The sequence below is a fragment of the Pagrus major genome, chromosome 6, assembly GCF_040436345.1.
Source record: "Pagrus major chromosome 6, Pma_NU_1.0".
NCBI lineage: Eukaryota > Metazoa > Chordata > Actinopteri > Spariformes > Sparidae > Pagrus > Pagrus major.
This window is the reverse complement of record NC_133220.1, coordinates 36928934-36950057: the sequence shown is the minus strand read 5'-3', so window position 1 is coordinate 36950057 and position 21124 is coordinate 36928934. Positions and strand designations below refer to the sequence as shown.

Genomic DNA, 21124 nt, shown 5'->3' with positions numbered 1-21124 from the left:
CTGTATGTTTAAATTGTCAGCAAACACTCTGACACTGTGTAGATATTGGTCTGTCAGTGTGTTCCATCACTAAAATCCAGTGTAAATATAAAGCAAAGATGAGGCAATCTGCCGTCATCCATGGATGCATGTCTATGAAATCAGGATATGAATGTCCAATTTTTGTAATATGCACTTATCAATAGATGAGAAGGCTAACATCAATTTCATCTGTGTGTGTGTGTGTGTGTGTGTGTGTGTGTCCAGTACAGATTTTATTCTTAAATATCATTAATAAATGTATTGATTTATACATATAGTATAGTAAAAGTTTAAATGCAGGAATAGAATATTACATAAAATCAAATATATAACAGTGTGGTAGGCAGGTGTGATAAAAAAAACTGAATGAAGATGATTTTAAACAGGCAGTGCACTCACATATACTGTGATAGTTAAACAGCATTTAAACAGGTGCTACAGTATATATGCAAGTTAGGCTAAGCACTGCCTGAACTTAACTCTGAATTGCACACTCACAGATAAAAATGAGATCAATCATCCAACACATCTTCATAACTTAACGACTGAATAGCTTGATTGCCAGTGACTCCAAAAACAACAGATATCACCATTCCCAAAAATGACCTTTTGCAGTGTACCAGCACCAGGCATACTGGACTTTTGTTGTATGCTCACAGTTTGGTGAGGCTTAGGAAACATTGGGGTTTGCGTTAAAATAACTACATTACTTATTTAACCTCAGTAATTGTATGTACATAATGCCACTTAACTACATTAGTAAGTTAAAATACCTCACCGTTGACTGTTGGTTTCACACTGGACTAGAGGTCTTCGGAAAAACCCGACAGCCCGAAAACCCGAGGTTCCGACCCGACCCGGCTCGGGTTTTGGGTCCATTCACAAGAAGTGACTCCCGGGCCGGGTTGGAACCGGGAGAGTTTGTCTCGGGCCTCGCGGCTCTTGTAGTGAAAGGCCGGGATATATAGTACCCGAGAGGACCCGGCAATTGGCGGTCACAGCTGTGTGGACTGTAGTTTGTTCAGTAAAAAAAATACATTTGAACTAGACTGTTGTCCCCTGATGATGGATAATTTGTATGTCATTTTCACAAAACTCTCGCCACAAGAGGGCGCTAAATGATTGACTCATGACTGTCACATTCTGATGATGACGTCAAAGGTGAAAGTTCAAGCGAAAGTTAGAGCCTGCGCTTGCTTGTCGACCATCCATACCCGTCCTTCTGCCTCTGTGGACTTCCCTCTGTCGCTCTTAATACCTCTTCACTTGATTTCCTCCTTTGTTGCTGTAATAATGACTACGGCCACTGGAGGTCGCAACCTAACAGGTAACATCATATTAATGCTTTCACAGCCGACCTATATGATCATTTCTCTGATGAGGACAGACTGCCATTGTTTCATCTACGATCTATAACTTTATACGTATATTGACCAGTGTCTGACAATTCACTTTAAATGTGGCATTTTGCTGTGCTATAATATCACTGTCAAATTTTCATGTTCCTTCTGCATGTCTCTTCCAATCAAGCACTTCCTGAGTTTTATGTGCACACTGTAGCTGCTTTTATACATCTGACTGTTAAACAAGTAAGTGTGACTTCCATCAGGTTGCAGTGTCCTGTAATCTATAACCCCTGTCTACCCTTGAATACTTTCTGCCTCTTAGTAACACAACTCACGTCCCTCATATAGCTTCTCTTGATGGGACCTGGCCAACAATCCTCCCCAGACACATACACACCGAAGTTACTAGAATCGAGCACTGGCATCTAAGGGCATCAGAGCCTCTCCCTCTCATTGACAAGCTGTCTGAATTAGGAAATGCTACCACGGGCTTCAACAAAGATAAATGACAGTGCAGGAGTAGCAACCCAAACAGCTTTGACAAACAGAGGAGGGTCCCAGAACTGTGATTTACACTGTTGAGCTTGTTTATGTTTTCATTTTATTTATTTATTGTATTAATATTTGGGAAACATGCAGTATAACAGGCAATTTTTGCCACTTTGGTCCTCATTCATGTCCCCAATAAAACAAAATATCCATCAAAAGAGAATATTTTTTTCACTTCCTACCTGTTCTCTGTGATATAATACCTCAGAAACATCATCGGGCCTCAAACACACACATGCCGATGATTATCTAATTATAGATGGATCATGTGAAGACTCTCCAGGCTCTAAGAACACATAAAAAAGATGCTTGGAGAAATAGTAGCCTCATCTTGTTTACGCTGTCAGGTTGAGGCACACGACCCTCTGCTCTCTCCATGGTGGGAAGAGAAGATGCCACTTTGTCCCACCTGCTGTCAGCATGATGACGGATCGATGAAAGACGGACAGCTGAAACTGAGAATTTCATCTGAATTGGCTAACATCTTTGTATTCTTACAAAAAGCTAATTATTGTAGAACGAACTAAATGCTCTGAGTGGCAGAGTGTCATGTTTAACCTTTAAAATCTCTGTATATTCCAGTATCTGGGGTACATTTACACTTGGGAGCTTCCCAGTACAATCACAGCTTTCCATTACAGGCCAATGAGGAGCAGTTGAAGGGTAAAAGTTTTGCACAAGGACACCTAAATGAAGGAAGGTGATCTGAAGGAGCTGGGGGCTGCCTGTACATTTCCCCAGTCAGCCAGGAGTCCAGAGCCTTATGACCTCCTGATTGTAAGAGGAGTGGATCTGGTTAAGGAAAAGGTACAATAAATATAGTATGACTTATAGCAAGCAGTGTCATTGATGTCCATACTGACTCCCACATCAGCCTTTCATTCTAATCAGACTGACAGCCAGATGATCTAACAGCTTCACTGAAGAATTTAAAAGATATTGAAGAGAGATTCAAGCATAGAAAGAAGTTTACTTCATCCCTCTCATTAATATGACATCACCAACAGATAAACTCTTGATTAAATGGTTCAGTATACAAGACCTGCTGCATTTTATTTAGAATAACATATATTCGATATTTCAGGTCAAATTCTAATATTCCATTTAAAAGTCAATTAGTCTGACTCACCAGATCTAGACTGTTGGTATAAAGCCTGCCATTGGGTGCCAATTTAAGGCGGAATCCTCCTCTCTTCAACCTCTGAGCTTGCAACCTAAACACTGAAACATAGTTGGGCTGGCCATTGAGAGCACTGGGTAATACCAGTGAGCCAGTCGCTCTGTGGGCTGCTTGAGCATCCTCCTCCTCCTCAACCCCCTACCCCCCACCCCTCCACACTTTTCCCATTTCAAGCGCTGATGTTGAGTGCTGACAAGAATCCACATTTCTTTGAGATCCGTTTACAGTGACAAATCTTTGCATTGCTTGCTCTGACAGTCATGTGCAACAAAGTGGTTTGTGTTACTATGACAACTAGAAACCTTGAGCTGTCATGTTGTTATCTGAGGCATAACTGCACATTTGTTTTGCAGGTTTTCAATATGGTAATTTTGATTTGTATCACTTATTTCTTCTATTTCTTATCATTTTTGAAAAGTCTGAAAACTACTATAGATGTACTTGGTGTAACTGTGAACTCAATTTCAATGAGATAAAACATTACTAAAAATGACAATATAACAATAAAATCATGTGCCAACCCTTGCCTGTCCTCAAGGCACCCCTGGGTGCCACGGCATCCACTCTGATAACCTCCGCTGTAGACTCAAATTCTTGATATCTGTGGAGCTCTAAACTGCAACACACACCACCTTCATTGAGCAGCACTGCATCATTTTACACACACAACACACACTGGACTTGACGCACAGATAGAAGACGTGGTCAAGGTAGAGCAGCTGGATGCCCCTCTGTTGAGCAGCAAATGTGATCAAACTGCTGCAATGATACATGTCAAAGCTAGGGAAATAGGCAACACATCCTCATACCTGAAGACAGAATTGCCAGTGACTCCCAAAAGGACATATTGTTCCCAAAACAACATGACTGTTGCAGCGTAACAGCGACAGGCATATCTTCATCACACACTTGCAGTTTGGTTCAGTTTGGACACTATAACATCGTGGTTTGCGGTCTCCTGGGTGAATGTCCTGTGCTTGTTTGCCCCAACCATCCCTCCCTGACCTTCTCCCTATGTGGACAATATGAGTTATGTACCAAACTTCAGAATTTTTTATAAATGACCTGTTGATTCTGCTGCCCTGATATCTGCTCATACTGTGTGTGTTCTGTACTTACGAGAGTGTTCTTTCCAGTCTGCTGCCGGTCGAGCCGATGATCTCCCCCAATGTACAGAACATCTGACCCAGGAAGTCCTTCACATAGGACACCAGCACATAGTCAATACTGTACAATACTAACTGTACACATACAACTCAACATCACTGCATTGCTACTGTTACCGAAAAACACTGAAGATGATATTTTAATACACTTTATATGTCTGCTTCAGTACTGAGTGAAAAGTCTAAGTTTACATTTACATTCTCATTCTATGGATTTCATGAGCATTGAGCCAGTATTGATTTACAGAAAATGTATTTATTTATATGAAGATAAACAGCAGTGCTTTTTCCAGTTTGGTGCCATTAAACCGTTGCAGAAGGGAGGTTGCCAGAAGATTACATAATTACAAGAGCTCCTGTCAAACCTCAAATGATGGAAAATGATGGAAAACAATGGAAAACGTGATTTCTGTTTATTTAATGTATTAATTGACATTGTTCCACACAAATCTCTCTAGTGAAGCAGAGATGTGGATATTTCAGTCTTGTGTTTCATGTACATGATGTATTCACTAAGCGTATTTCCATTGGACTTCTCATTTTGCTTTTATTGATACACCAAATTTTATTCTTCAGCCAACCATAAGAACATTTCTGCATTTTTTTTTTCATTTCTGACATTACCCCACAGGTGTTTTTATGCACAAATTGACAATGTACATAAAAACAGGTAAATAGAAAAGCAATTGCTGACTCACACACTCACTTATTCACTCCCTCAGTTAATCATTTATTTTTTCATTCACTGCCTTGCTTACTCACACTTAACAACAGCTATTGCTTGAAATTCAGTAGACGTCTTTGTTGATGTAACTTAGTATTCTCAGGTGAATACTGATTGTAAAGTGTAATGGCTGTAGACAAATGACTCCATCCATCTATAGATTGATTCACTACAAGCCATATGAAAGCTGGTGTGCCAATAGGCTGAATTTGTTCCCACAAAAACAATGAATGAATTAGGGCACAAAAGAAGCACGTTTGCCATTACGCAACCAAAACAGGAAGAGACATTGTTTTCTCTGGCCACCATCTGCAAGTAATGGTGGAACAAGTGGAAAAACTATGGAAAATCTATACTGCAAAAGAAAAAGAAGCCCGCTGATGGAGGATGCAAAGAAGCTGAAGAGGGAGAGTGATAGAAACCTAGGTAAAACAAGAGTGAACAGACAAGCATGCACTGGATGGCGAGTGCTCCGGTGTTGTGTTAAATTCTGTTCCCTGGTTGATATGTGCTTCCTCTTACCACTAAGACCGGCATTCTTTTCACTGGATCAGTAAATACCAAAACCTGCCTACTTGTCAATGCAACCGATTGTTTAACTTTGCCTTTAGTAGCACTGAGATCAGGGTTTCTAGCTCAAATTGGAATTCTTACGGTTGTTTTTTGCTTTGAACAGTAGCCAGTCTGCTAGCAGGAAAGTTGAAAAGTTTTTGGGTATTTGATCACTTTAAACATGCTTATTGCATTTCCATATCAAAAAACACACAATGAAAGCTTTCCTTTAGAGTTCATAACTGTATTTTTCCTTATAACATTAACATACAGCTACTATATAGAGTGAGTACTGATGTCCTCTTTACATACTTAACCAGCAGATGCTGGCAGCAGAACATGGACTATTAAATTACCTGACCATTTTACAGTAATGGCAAAGCCAGCACTATGTGAACAAGTGTGGCAAGCAAACAATCATCTTTTCAAAATATTCAGCCAACAGCAATCTAATCAAGCAAGCTACAGTTAGCTAGCTGATTATGCTGAGATAAACATGTTTGCTAACTGTCCATAGATGCTAACAATAACTTTCACAACTGACTAACTGCACTATCCAGGTGTGTTTTCAGATAGATGCCTGATAAATTTTGTGGTTGATCCAGTGTCCTTTATTTTGATTCCACAGATGTTGCATTCTGTGAGTCTTTTGTTTGGGCCTTCTGAAGTCTTTTTAGCTATGCTAAGGAATGCTATGAGCTAGGAATGACGGTCAGATTGCAAGACTTAAAACAAAGATTGTTCACAAGTCCTTGATTTGGAGTCCAAGTAAGGTCTCAAGTCTCTGTCTGTTTGTGGCAACTTAAGCGTGACTCTTGTCCAAGTTGCAGACCCTATCTCTGGTTCATATAGGTTGGCCATAAAGTTTAAATCATCTTTACATGATAGATGAGGTAGTGAGCAGAGTTGTCACTAACAAACAGGTGACTCAGAAAAAGAGGCAACATTCTGTTGTGGGATTTTGAGATTACAGTCATTGTCTCACAGATGAGCAGATCCACTCACAATCCAGTCCAGATGGTCTGTTATCTGTGTTGAACAGTGTGACTCCCATTGTTATATGAGCCAGTTAAGCAGTCACGGAAACATCATTAAGGATCATCCAGCTGTATACAGTATGCTGAGCATATGCACAACACATAACAAGAAGACTAGAATATAAAGTGATATAACGTGATTTCAGCTTACCTTCTGCTCATCCAGGTGGGTAGGCAGTAAGGAAAGGCAGACACAACTTATAGGAAAAGTTGAAAAGACACAGTGATATTAAAAATATAACATTATATTTTACATTAAAAAAAGAAAAAGTTATATCTAACACTTTCAACAAGAATTGTTACTGTAATCAATCACTGCATGTTGTATCTTAATTAGACTTAAGACACTCATTAATTCATGCAGAAAGAGGACACTATACCACTTTGAACAGCCACATTCTCATTTTAGTGTAGAGCCTCATATTGGATTTACAAAGCACAAAACAAATTATTGAGTTCAGTTTATGAGCCACAAAACTCACAAAATGCAGCAAAAGATTGTCTGATGAAAAAACAGTTTAGAAATGGCGTCTGCTAACAAAAACAAATGATGGTCTCCAGCACAACACAAAAGTTCCACAGTGAACCTTGAGCCACAGTCAGTTGGTTAAAAAATGAAAACAGTCCTTAAAGGTAAATGTCTAGCATTTATCTTTATTTTGATTAAACAGTTTTATCATTCAATTCACCAAGTTAATGAGGTAGCTATTATTTCTCTGTGTCTTCAACACATTTCCAATTTTCTGAATGCTTATATGATAATCAGGAATGGGATGGCCTTGTCCATGCCATTTTTTTGGTGTTAGCTTGCTAGCTAAAATTTCCAAGCTACTACAGGTCTCACTTTAGCAGTATAAAGTCTATTAATAATAAGCATTACCTCTTAACAAAGTTAGCTGTAGCTATAGGTAGCTAGCTGAAATGGCCTGTGCTCACTGTGTTGACTGTGGTTGAAGGTATGCTAGCTAGCCACAGTCCTCTTGATTTAATCACAAATGTTAGCCTTCACTTATCCTAAATTATTCGCTGCCCTGGGCATACATGGTCACAGCCATTATCATGTAGCAAGTACTGAGAAAAAAAAAATGTGGTTTTGGGAAAAAAGGAGATGTTTGGTGGGGAGAAGGGAATAGATAACATATTAACCTTGGACCAAAGTTATAGCATCAGAACTGAAAAATTAAACTGAAATGAGCTAGTAAAACATTAGAAGTAAAATAAATTAAGTTTCAAATATTTAGCCAACTGATTGGAGGTTAAAGGAAATTGGATTTCTTTTTACACCTAATTTGAATTATTAGCAAAGTGTTACATATTTGTGTATTCACTTTTAATTTTGAATCATGTGATGATTCACATCATTGTGAGGCATATTTAAAGGATTTTATCAAAGGCTTCTTACATGTTTCGAAAGGTTGGAGCTCCTGGTGTCCACATTGTACCTGTAATTTCACAAAAAACAGCAAACTTTAGTAATTTTCCTTTATATCACCATGCCATACAAGACATCCAAATAGGAAAAGCAGAGAGCACACCCTTAAAGAACAAACACAACCTTAATTTGACTTGAACACACTGCACAATAGACAGCTCTCGTGGGCATACAATATTTATAATAATAATAATAAATTTAGATATGGTTTACATAGGAGGGATGAGTCAAGAGTGATGAAAACAAATGTATGGATCTGGAACACCATTGCACTGAACAGTGACAGTGAACTCTGGCATCAATGTGCAGACTGAAGTCACTTTCACTCTGGCAGATGTGTTTCTTCTCTCTAAGGCTACTGTCTCCCACAGCACTTCCTCTTTAGAGCCGTCACCGGGGACATCTTTGAAAAGGTTTCTGTTCATGTTTGACAAAGGAAATCCACTTGTGTGTTGAATAACATTACACAGAGATCATGTATTCTTCAGCTCATCCATCTCCCTCTCTGCCTGGCTCATTTGCTGTCAGCATCTTTCTGAAGTCTACAGAAATGATGAAGGTCGACACTGAGCGCTGCAGAAAGCAGTTACAATCTTCTCACCTGTTTTCTGATCTCTCTCTTCACTTCAGTTACAGAGCCACATATTTAACCTGACAGTAATTAACATCCTTCACTCCTGCAGGAGTTTCAAGGCTGCCTTAAGTAGATGAAGCATGAAAATGTAAAGAGCTTGTAAAAGACGACACCTGGGTCAAAATCAGAGCAAGTGGAAGCCTTAACAGAATATATAAATGCTGTGGACAATAACATCAAGTTCACACAGGAAGATGTCAGAGGAGACAGTCTGCCCTTCTTGGGCTGTGCAGTACACACTGAAGAGGACGGAAGTCCTCAACATTGAGGTGTACAGAAAACCTACACATACAGATCAGTACTTGCTGTTCAACTCTCATCGCCCACTGGAGCACAAGCTAGGGGTCATCAGAACCCTAAACCATCGAGCTGAGACCATGCCCACTAAGTCAGAGGGGAAGGAGAAGGAACAGAAGCACATCAAGGAAGCACTTAAAACCTGTGGCTACCCCAACTGGATCCGGTAAAAGATCCAGAGCAGACAAAGAGGAGGAGACGAGAAAACGTAACAACACTTTCATTCCCTATGTCGCGGGAACATCTGAGAAACTCAGGAGGATCTTTAATAAACATCATATCCCGGTTCACTTCGAATCCAGCAACACACTGAGGCAGAAACTTGTCCATCCTAAGGACAAAACACCCAGGCATAAACAGAGTGATGTAGTTTCTGTTTCATATTTTTTTATTAATATGTATACAAGAAAAACAAAGGCACTTACATGGTACATTGGTGTCAGCATTAAACGTGTTTGTATACACCCTTGGATATAGAATTGTGTTATGAGAACAATCAACAGTTACAGAATTGAAACCAAATAAACTATACAATGTTTAGATACTGAGATATAATCTATATAAAATGATTAGACTGACATGACAGAAGAAATACGTAAATGATAATAAAAAAGAGAGGGGAAGAGAGAGAGGGGAAAAAAAAAAAAAAAAAAAGAAAGAGGGAGTGTGTGTGTGAGGGAGGGGGGTTACATCGATGCAAAAAAGTCCATAAACGGTTGCCATTTGTTATAAAATTTGCTCAAGTTCCCCCTTCTTGAATATCTGATTTTCTCGATTTTCAAAAAATACATAACCTCTGTAATCCATTGTGTACTGGAGGGAGCAGTTGTGGATTTCCAATTCAGAAGGAGGTGGCGTTTAGCAATGAGTGAGGTGAAGGCTACTACTTCCAATTCTTTAGTAGAATATAGGGTATAGTCATCCGGAAGACCAAAAATGCCAATGTGTGGCGAAATGTGAATAGTTCTTGAAAATATCTTAGACATGGTGTTGAAATAAATTTGCCAAAAGTTCGACAGAGCTGGGCAAGAGAAAAACATATGCGTAAGATTGCAAGGTGTGCCACCACATCTGTCACAGACATCTACCACATCTGGGAAAATCTGTGCCAGCCTAGTCTTCGAATAATGGCATCTAAATACAACTTTAAACTGTATGAGGGTCAGGCGGGCACAAATAGAGATTTTGTGAATGACCTTCAGTGCAGATTCCCACCAGTCCCCGTCAAAGACCAACCCCAACTCACGCTCCCAAGTCTCCCTTGTTTTGATGGGTAAATGGTCATCATAGATACCATGATAGAGCTGTAAACCTTTGAGATTAAAGACCTTTGTAAGGGATTAAATTGTAAGAGTTCACCCCATGGCTGTTTAGGTGGGAGGTGAGGGAAGTTGGTAAATAAGGATTTTGCACAATTCCTCACCTGGAAATATCTAAAGAGATGGGAGGGTGGAAGACTGAATTCAGTAACTAAATCTGCAAAAGAACAAAAAATCCCCACCTTATAAAAATCCTCAAAACATTTCAGTCCCTTATCATGCCATAAGGAGAAAGTGGGATCAGTAAATGTGGGTTTAAACACAGGGTTTCTTAACAATGGGGTTAGAGCTGTAGGGGCAATAAATTTAAACTGTTTCCTAAACTGAAACCATATCTTGAGTGTGGCGTTAACCACTGGGTTGCAGGTAAGGCCAGAGGGGTTAGCTGCCATCGGGCCGGTCAATAAAGCAGAGAGAGAGACTGGGGAGCATGACTGTGCTTCCAGCTGATACCAGGGCACATCATCCTCTATTGCACTTGTAATGAATTTATGAAATTTTTCATCTGATAGAAGTGAGGTATTGAATCGCCACTGGGTGGGATAGCGAGGTCCGGAGGAAATCTGAACATCTATGGACACCGGTGAGTGATCTGAAACAATAATTGGGTGATACGAGACATTTGTCACTTTTGGCACAAGTTTAGCATCTACAAAGAAACAGTCTATTCGAGAAAAGGTCTGATGCACATGCGAATAAAAAGAATATTGCCTACTCCTCGGATTCCGATATCTCCAGGGGTCAACATAGCCATCGCTAGACATGAAATTGTAAAGAGCCTTAGCCATTAGTGATGGGGTTGAGCCGGGTTTAGAGCGGTCTAGTTGAGGATCAATAGCACAGTTCATGTCCCCTCCAAAAATCAAAAAACTGTCACTCAGAGAGGGCAGATTTTCAAACAACTTGTTGAGTACCTAAAACTATCAGATATCTGCCATCTCTGTCGGAAATGATATTAGTCAGGGTAAATGAGACTGATTTACCGATCAAGATGGCCACCCCCCTGGCCTTCGAGTTGAAACTAGAATGGAATACCTCAGCAACCCAGGGACATTTCAGTCTGACTTGATCTTTGTTCCTCATGTGGGTTTCCTGCAAGAACACAATGTCGGGTTTCAGCCGCTTCAAATGGGAGAATACCCTACATCGCTTGACAGCACCCCCTAGACCTTTAATATTCCAACTGATGAGTCTTACATTTGAGCCTGAAACATTAGCCATATGGAAAGTGAGTTAAAATAGGAGGCAACCAGGTTCCCTGCTCCACACTTCAGGGGCAAGGGGGGGAGGAAAGAGAAAGGGAGGAAAAGGGAGAGAAAAAAAGAAAAAGAAAAAAACAAAACAAAACAAAAAACACACACACACAGAGCTAACTTATCAAACTCACCCCAGAACCCACACCCTCCCCCCACAGCACCTACCACTATCCCATCCCCAAACGATAGGATACCAGTGCTAACTCCACAAGGAGTCATGAACAAAACAAATAAACTCCAAGCTTTGGACCAAACAGACATCTTCACCTCGCTCCAACTTAGCTGGAGCTCCTGGAAACATTGGGAAGATAAAAAATATGTAGCAAAAGACAGGGCCTAAATATTAAACAACACAAGGCTCAGAACCATCTAAGAAATCTGCACACAAGTACATAAGCATAGTGACTGCTTATTAGAACAGCAGGAGTTATGGTGCCATTTATGTCAAAATTAACTAAACATGTCAACAGTAATGGTATATTACTCAAAGCTGTTTCGTAGATCATGCTGTAGATCAAGAACCGTTTCAGCTTTATGAAAAAATAAATAAATAATAGCAATCAAATAAGCATAGTAATAATGCTAATAATAATAACAACATAACTGTAATGGCACCTACACTCAGACTTGTGTTTTAATAACTATGCTGTAACAAACCCAAGTTTACTTGAGTGTTTTCACAAAGGCAGCGGCATCCTTCGGTGATGTAAATTCCCTTGTGACATCCCCTCTGGTGATCCGGAGACGCGCCGGGTGCAGCAGCCCAAATCTTATGTTGGGAATGTCCCTGAGCTGGCGTCGGATGTCATTGAAGGCTGCATGGGCTTTGGCTGTGCGTGCAGTGAGATCCGGGAACATGGAGATAGTTGAATCCTTCACCTTGATCTGCCGCTGGGTTCTAGCACGTCGTAGGATGTAGGCGCAGTCTGCATAATAGTGTAAACGTGCTATTATGGGACGAGGGCGTTCGCCGGGTTTCGGCTTGGGCTGTAGGGATCGATGCGCCCGGTCCACCACTGGCTCTTTTCCCAAGCCGAGAGCATCCTTCAGCAGGATGGAAACTGTGGTCGCGTCAACCGCGCCGTGCTCCTCGGGTAGACCTATTATCCTGATGTTGTTACGGCGAGATCTCGCCTCCAGATCTTCACATCTGCTGTCGAGAGTAACAAGTTGGGCCGAAAGTTTGTCCACTTTACTTTGAAGTGAAACCACATCGTCAGTGCATGTCGACAGCGAGCCCTCCATGTCCGTCACAGTTACCTTTAGCACATCCACCTCCGTCCGGATAGCCGCTATGTTAGCATTTAGCTCCATTTTCACACTCTGTAGCTCGGACTTTATCTGAGTGAAGTTATTTGTCATTGCCGTCTCCAATTCTGTCTTAAAAATGCCTATCACCTCATTTCGAAGAGCGGCGAGGAGTTCAGCCTTAAAGTCCGGAGAGGCCAGGCTCGAGACGGCGGTGGTTTTCTCTGGAGTGGGGGGGTTAGCAGGCGCACCCCGCGGCGGGGTGGCCCCACCACTCCCCGGGGAGGTTGCAGCCTGGGGGGTAGGCCTCGCTTGCGTAGCCGCCGGGATGGACGTATTTTTCTTTGGAGGCATAACGGGCTGTAATAAAGTCACAACGAGCTTGCGGAGTAAAAATGTAGAAACAGAGAGTACACAAAAGGCCCTATATGATCATTTAAAAGAGTTTCACAGGAGCTCCCGCAGACACGTCTTACTCCATTAGTCGCTAAACCGGAAGTGAGAGTGATGTAGTTTATGCTGTTCAATGCAGCCAGGAATGCACAGATTTGTACACTAGGGAGACAAAACAACCTCTCCATAAACGAATGGTACAACACAGGAGGGCCAACTCCTCAGGTCAAGACTCTGCGGTCCACTTACATCTGAAGGAGAAAAATCATTCCTTTGAGGACAACAATGTAAACATCTTGGCCAGGGAAGACAGATGGTTTGAGAGAGGAGTAAAGGAATCCATCTAAGTCAAACTGAAACTACCGTTTCTGAACAGAGGAGGTGGTCTAAAACAATACTTATCACCTACCTACAATGCAGTACTGAGTTCTCGCCTCAGACAGCTTAACAACCATTAACACCTGGGCTCACCTAGCCTTAGCAGCCCACATGAAGGCCGGTTGAGTCAATGACCCACAAGTGGCCCTAACGACTCTGTAAGGACACTCCCATACAGAGTTTAAAAGCCTGCAAACTCCCCTCCAGTTAGTTAGAACTGAGGAAGCCTCTTGGATGAGAGGTGAAACGTCTTCAAGAAACTGAAAGTCCAGTTGCCTACAATACAGCACTTAGATTTACCATGACCTGGATGACTGAGAACCTTCATCAACATGAGCTTGTAAAAGGAATTCTTTATTGACTCAGAGGAGGGGAAGCACTGAGTACTATACTGAGTTAGTTGTTTCAACTGTATTAAAAGATGTAGTGAACATCTCAGCATTGTGCACTTCTCAAGACAGCAGGCAGGCTTGGAGAAGATGAGTGACAAAGGCTCTATATTGTAGTGTGTGTTGAAGCCCTGTGGACCAACTGTTCTCCTGTTAGCCACGGGTGAACAGTTAAATATGACTATGTGACATAAAACATTTCAACAGCACAGTCTTCAATGTCTAGAACACATACTCTCCAACAATTTTTGCATTTCAAAGCAAAACAATAGTTTGTAAGAGGGAGTGTTTGGAGGACAGTCCCCGGGCTCCTCTGCCTTGTTCATGCTCTCCTCTTTCTTTCTGCCTTCCCATTATTTCACAATATTTTTAGGATAAGTTCACCCAAAAATGAAAGTTCAGTCAGGTTTTACTCATTGCGATGCAGATAGCCCACACTGAAAAAACGAACTTTGTGGTATAGTTAAATATAATAAATTAACTATCATAATTTTTACGTTGTAATATTAAAATTCTGTGAGAAGTAGAATTTCTTAAGTACAACTTTAAATATATACAATTTTTTTTAATGTAATAAATGAACTGTGTGGGAGGAGTAAATATTACTATAGATTTAGTCATACTATTTACATGTTTTATAGTCATGGCACATAAACCTAAAAATATTAAGTAACTTTTAATCTGAAATTATAGCATGTTTGAATCCGCGCATGTGCATTTGGACAAAAAATAGACGCGCGATTTTGGTTGTTTTGGCTCAGAGATGGTTGGGATTGTCACGGAGGTGCTGCATGGCTGGTTTATCTCGGGTGTAATGTAAGTATTTCAGTGGGTAAGTTATTTAAATGTACCTAAATTAATTTAAAACATGTTGGCTAGGCTGATGTGTATGCTGACCATGAAAAAACGGTGCATTTGGGTCATGCTCTAACGTCGCTGCCATATGACCGAGCAGGACTGGCCAGTCACCAAATAATGTTAACGTTACAGGTAAACGGGGGAGCTGTGGTTGTAGTGGATAAAAAGTACTAACTATAACGTTAGTTAACAAATGATTTCAATGAGTCATTTTAATGTTGAATGGTTTACGTAACTTTTGGCAGCGACGTCGACGTAAAGTCCAACCGGTCAGGTAAAGGTGCTTTTAATGTGTTTGCTTTAAACAGTCGCCAAAAGCCAGCACTTTGACCTAGCCAAAAAATAAACACTTGAACACTTGAACTAATCATATGCAACGAAAGCGTCCGTCCAAAAAACTAACCAGATCTAAGCTATAAAGTTATATATTTTTTAGTTTGCTGCTTTTTATCAGTATATTTAACTTAATGGGACATTTAACCAAGTGGAAATCCTCTCATGCAAGTCCAGTCTTGTCAGCTAAGTCATTTCTATTACTAAAACAGGTGTAATTAAGTGAAAATGTTCATGACGTTCATCTGTAATTTGTTATTTGTAAAAATATGTCTAAAAACATGTTTCTATCAACAGGAAGCAGAACAGTACAGCAGTGAGTTGTGCTATCACATGTCAGGCCCAGGATATTCTGCAGGATATATACTGTTGTAGGAACATGTGCTCCATCGCCTCTGCATTACATTGAGGCCCTGTTTTTCTTGTTAACCCCTTTCATCTGGATGAAGACGATTTACATGAAGGAGGCGCCTTTCAGGCACATCTTATCTCCTGGCAGAGAGGACAGTGCTTCTCTGGACCATAAAGACTTCAAATGAGGACAGTTTTAATTAATTTACAACCCAAAGCCTTTGGATGAACTTACTCTCCCATTTCTGAACTCTCTCTCCCCTTTTGAACAAATAAAACTCTTCCCACAGGTCATGTGAGTCCTGTGACAGTTCACCAGGAGGGACGAACAAATGTCATCAGAATGTGATAATACAATGTCTTTACATTTGGAAATTAAGTAACATGTCTGATCTCTCTCTCTCTATTTGTCTCTCTGACTTCTGATTCACAAAAACACTCTCCAGAGTGGACACCAGACACCTTCTGCTGAGTTGTTCTATGTGATACTCCCGTCTGTAATTTACGACTTATGCCTGGTACCTTATCTGCTCACATTCCATTCAAATGGCCTCTGTATTCTTCCAGATTTCAGACCATGTCTAATTAACCATTAAGTCAGTATCTCACAATCTTATTTCTAACATATTAAGAAACAGTAAGAGAAGCTCATAAAACTGATCTTTCTCCCGTTTGTCTACGATTAAGATTGACTGAGATCAAATTTTAATGTTTAATCTGTACTGTGTTCGGTGGAACCACAGCACCTCCTGATGGTGAGTCCTGATACAGTTGGACGAGAAATATTCTGTTTAATATGTTCATGGTTATAACCAGTAAATGACTCTGATATGTCTTTGTTTTAACAAGTATTAAGCTGAATATGTATAATTAATGTTTAATCACGTCATAATCATTTTCATGATAGACAACGTACATCTATTGAGCCATGGTGAGAATCTGTGAGAAGGTGAAGCACTGTTTTGTAACGTTTAAATCTTGGAGACAAAAGCCGGTAAGCCCCGCCTAGACACGCCTGGATTTGCAAGTAATAAAACGGAGAGATCACGTCTCTCGAGTCAGTTTTGTTTCAAAAGTTTTGTTTACAGTTCGGTTTTTAGTTTTTAGTTCAGTTTTAATTTTTGTTTAAGTTTTTCTTTCGTAACTTATTTTGAAACTCTTTACTTTACTTTGAAACACGCTCCAAGACAGCGATCTCATCAGAAGTGCTCACGCGTTGATTTTTCTCATTTTATATTTTTCGCAGTATTGATTAGCTTCTTTTATTAAGTTTGTACCAGAACGAAGTTCTGTTTTAATTTGTTTTATACCGTTAAGTATCGTAACCCGCTTTTGAAGAAGTGAACTTAATTTAGATTACCTTGCATTAACTAACAACGGAAGATCCGCCTGATCAACGTATCATCCTCAGTTATTTTATTCAAGAAGTTAAATCTAGTTTACAAAGTCAGAGCCTGAGAACCATTCGAAGAAACGAAGAAGAACATCTTTATCACAATCATCATCAAAACACTACAGCAAACTTGCTGTGTCCGAGACCGTGCAAGCGGTTTCCAACGAAAGACAGACTCTTTGACAAGCCCCTAGCGCTCGCTAGCGGTGTCATCCCGCTGGGCATTGAGCCAAGATCTGCACCGGATCGGTACGGGACCAGCGGCCCTCTTCCTAAGACAAAGGACCGAGGTGCCCAACCGACTGATACCGGACGAGCTGACCCCGGCCATCGGACCGCCAGCTAGAGTCGCAAATCACCCGAGGGAATCCGCTGCCGCGGCCCCGCAACTCGGCTGAGAAAGTAGGCTCTCCATCACTCACAACAGCTGGATTCACACATGATACATGAGATGGTATATGGCTCTGATTCATATCTTTTAGCTTAAGAGAAATTCGGTTAGGGTCTCGTTAGTATTAAAAATTACTCCCGTAATCTTTAAATGCTTCAACCTAACCCATAATCTCACCATCAGCCCATATCCCACTAATAACCCATGACCTAGTTATTTCACATTTCCTGTTACCTGTGTTATTCATTTAAATTGCCATTTCATTTATTTAACCTGAATTATTTAGTCAATAAACATATTTAACCGTATGTCGTTGTCTGTGCAGGTTTGTTTTTAATGTGGAGAACCGATGGATATGTGTAGAATTCACTGCTTCATATATGAGATGAATAAATTGATCTGAAATTGATTAAAATTGATACAAGTTAAACTTGTCCAGTCGAATTTGATTAATTACCTCCGGATTATTCAAATAGACAAAATAACGGAGGTGGTGCCCCATTAACGAGTGTTTATTATTAGTGTATCTCCTACACTGTATATATGTGTGTGTGTGTGTGTGTGCTACATAGGAGTTTACCCTATTCTTCACTGTGTAATGTAATATAAAATTGTGGCTTAATGTTTTAAATCATTGTTTTAATAACACATTTTGTGTCTGTTCATTTACAGGATGACTTTACTCTTAGGACAAGCCAATACAATGGACAGAGGTCTAGGGAGGAGAACAGATTGATGGGTTTCAGCGCTGTCATTAGGGAAAAAACAGTAGGCCTCCTATGTTATGAGATGGTCATGCAAAAATTGCAACTTTAGGACATCAGAACGTCTAGAGCTTTTAAAGCATTATAGATTGAAACATCTCCACACTGGTCAAGGCCAGTCACTACCCTGCTTGTACCCAGATTGTCCTTGTTCATTTAAAGGTTGGGGTGCACTTAGCACACATTTGTCTAGAGATCATGCACGAACTGAGCAGTTAGGTCAAATAGTTTCATTTCATGTCTTCTACGTAATTCACATAGTTTTCACACAGAGAAGCAACATTATAAACACCTCGGAGCTCATCTGAAAAAGCACAAAACTGTGCATTGTGTTTTTAAAGATTGTGACTACAGTACTAATATATATTCAACGTTTGCCTCACATAAAAGTAGGAAGCACAATCCTCACTGCTTTGAAGATTTTAAACATACTGTATTTCAGATGTATTCAAGTCAGGTAACAGAAGATAGTTGTTCGGTAGATGAAAGTGAAGTTACTTCTGATGAAACACTTGTCAATGAGGGTGAAGATTTAGTTAAAGTTATTGTTGATGAGCTTGGTTCCTTATTACTTAAATTAGACTGCATATTCAATGTGGCGACTAGATGTATAGATGAGATTGTAGAGGAGCTTCAATTTATTACCTGTTTAGCATCTGCACCCGTTATCAAAAACATTGTCCATAACACATTAGAAAACCATAACTGCATTGTTGAAGAATTGGTGATCACAAATTTGGTAAATAACATTTGCCAGTTAAATTCTCTTAGTGCAGCCTTTAGTGAAGAAGGCCCTCTAGGTACTTAAAGGAACATTTCTCTATTGTTGAACTGTCAAGAGTACATACTTGATGCGAAAGAGGTAAAGACGTTCCAATATGTACCAATTTTGCAATCCTTGTCACAAATTCTGAAAAATAGTGACATTCAGGAGAATGTGTTGAAAAGTGCAAGACATTGTGGTTCTTCATGTCAGTATACTAGTTGTCATGATGGTTCCCACTTCAAGGAAAATACATTTCTGTCTGGAGAAGAGTTCCCTTCTACTCTACTCTGATGATTTTGAAATATGTAATCCTTTAAGAACCTCTCGTAAGAAGCACAAGGTAACTGGTGTGTAGTGGGTGTTGGCTGATGTTCCATCTGCATTAAGGTCTACATTATCATCAATTAACTTAGCTGTTTTGTGTACATGATGTTAAGAAATTTGGCTATCCTCAAGTGCTAGCGCCGCGAACGCTGTGATAACATGGTCCAAACTCCAGTGTCAGAGGCGTCCACCTCCACCACGAACTGGAGGCTCGGGTCCGGGTGGAAGAGAACTGGGGCGGTGGAGAATAGTGTCTTAAGCCGGCCAAAAGCCATGTCGGCTTCGGGTGACCAAAGATAAGGGAGCTTGGTCGAAGTGAGCTGGGTGAAAGGGGCAGCCACCCGGATGTAATCACGGATGAACCGTCTATAAAAATTGGCGAACCCCAGGAAACGTTGCAGGTGCTTACAGCTCTCCAGCACCGGCCAGTCGGTCACTGCCAGCACCTTCAATGGGTCCGCCCTCACTTGTCCACATTCAATAACGAAACTGAGGAAATCCACTGACGGCATATGAAAGTTGCACTTCTCTGCCTTGACATACAATCTGTTCTCCAGTAGACGCTGGAGCACCAACCGGACATGTTGAACGTGTTCCTCCTGGCTCCGGGAGAAGATGAACGAACACGAACACGAATGAAAATGTCAAACAAAGAAATGTAATAAAATCTACGTCTTTACTTCATAACAGTAAATATTACAGATACATAAGATTTAGTAATAGTTGTAATAGTTTTGATTCGGTGACTTTCTTGTCTATGAAAAAAATTAATTGAATTTACTTAATTAGTTTAGATAAATATAAATCATAACTTAAATATAATTAAGTAACATTTACTTAATATCTTCACTAATGTTAAGTCAAAGCTATAGTTGGTAATGTTGGATAGCTAGCAAGATTTGAAAGTGGCACCTCCTCTAAGCTCCACCCCCTCCTCCCCCTCCCGTCAGTGCTCCATCCAAAGCCACGCCCCCACAAACTTGAAGTGCATCTGACAGTAGGAGTCAGCAGGGCAGAGGAGAGCCGAGTATTTCAGAAGCTAAGTTGGCTAACGTTACATATTTCATGAAAATAAAAAATCCCCCAAAGCAAAACAAATAATTACCTGTCCAACAGAAAGACAGCAACCTCTGCATCACTTCTTAGGCCCTTAGGTAAGTACATTTTACTCGATACTGGCAGGTGAGTTGTACTTGATATTACATCATAAATCGTACAAGTTAGTTTTTTCAGTGCATGAAACATTTCTGGAGCTTCATAGCCTGTACAGAGCTGCAAGCATTCTCCTTAACAGCTGGGGACTTGTTTTAAAACGTTTGGATGTGTCACAGACTGTCTAGGCCCAGTGTTATTTCAATACTCTGGTTTATCACTTAAGTATTTGAACTGCAGACTGGACTCTCTATAAGTGACAGCTGACTCATACAAACAAGTCTAACAGTAGTTTGTGCAGTTTGTTCCGCAATATATAGCCATGTCTCATGCATGAAATAACTATCCTAAATATTCTTTATAATCTAAGATGATCTGGTGATGGGTCGCCTCTCCCACCCACATCCAGGCACTGTTTCCAAATACATGGTGTACGTTGCATGGTCTTACATATGCACGGAATGCCCAGTTGGCTCTTAAATATATTATAGACTACTTTTGTTTTAATCAGACCTGCTAAATTTCAGGTGCACAAGTGCCACCAAAACAGTTGGACCCCGGTCGCCTTTGTCAAAGCCATTCAAACCTTTCAACCCAACCTCCTCACTATGACCCTACACAAGTACACAAATATTCTGGATTAGTATAAATGTTGTCGACAAACTATTATGTTTCCTCCATAATGTATTTGGCAAAAATGCTGTGTAATATTAGTGGATAAACATATTCCGTAGGAGGCAGGGTTCCTTTACCACACTCCCTCCTCTGCAGATATTCTTTCTCTCCTTTACTTTGATGTTTCCTCTCGCCCACAACTCAATGTTTCATCCCTTTTCTGTCCTCAGTTCTTGTGATAGACAGGTGAGGGTTC

General features: G+C 40.4%; 1 protein-coding gene across 1 annotated transcript in view; it reads right to left on the bottom strand.

The window, feature by feature from the left end:
- Positions 1-21124, bottom strand: part of LOC140997979 (copine-9-like) — a 325346-nt gene that overhangs the window by 148469 nt on the left and 155753 nt on the right. The window contains exons 5-7 of the mRNA XM_073468074.1: positions 7978-8017; positions 6727-6729; positions 4216-4292 (exon numbers count right to left, since the gene is read on the bottom strand). Of these exons, the coding sequence (XP_073324175.1) occupies positions 4216-4292; positions 6727-6729; positions 7978-8017 (120 nt within the window). The remainder of the gene's footprint in view (positions 1-4215; positions 4293-6726; positions 6730-7977; positions 8018-21124) is intronic.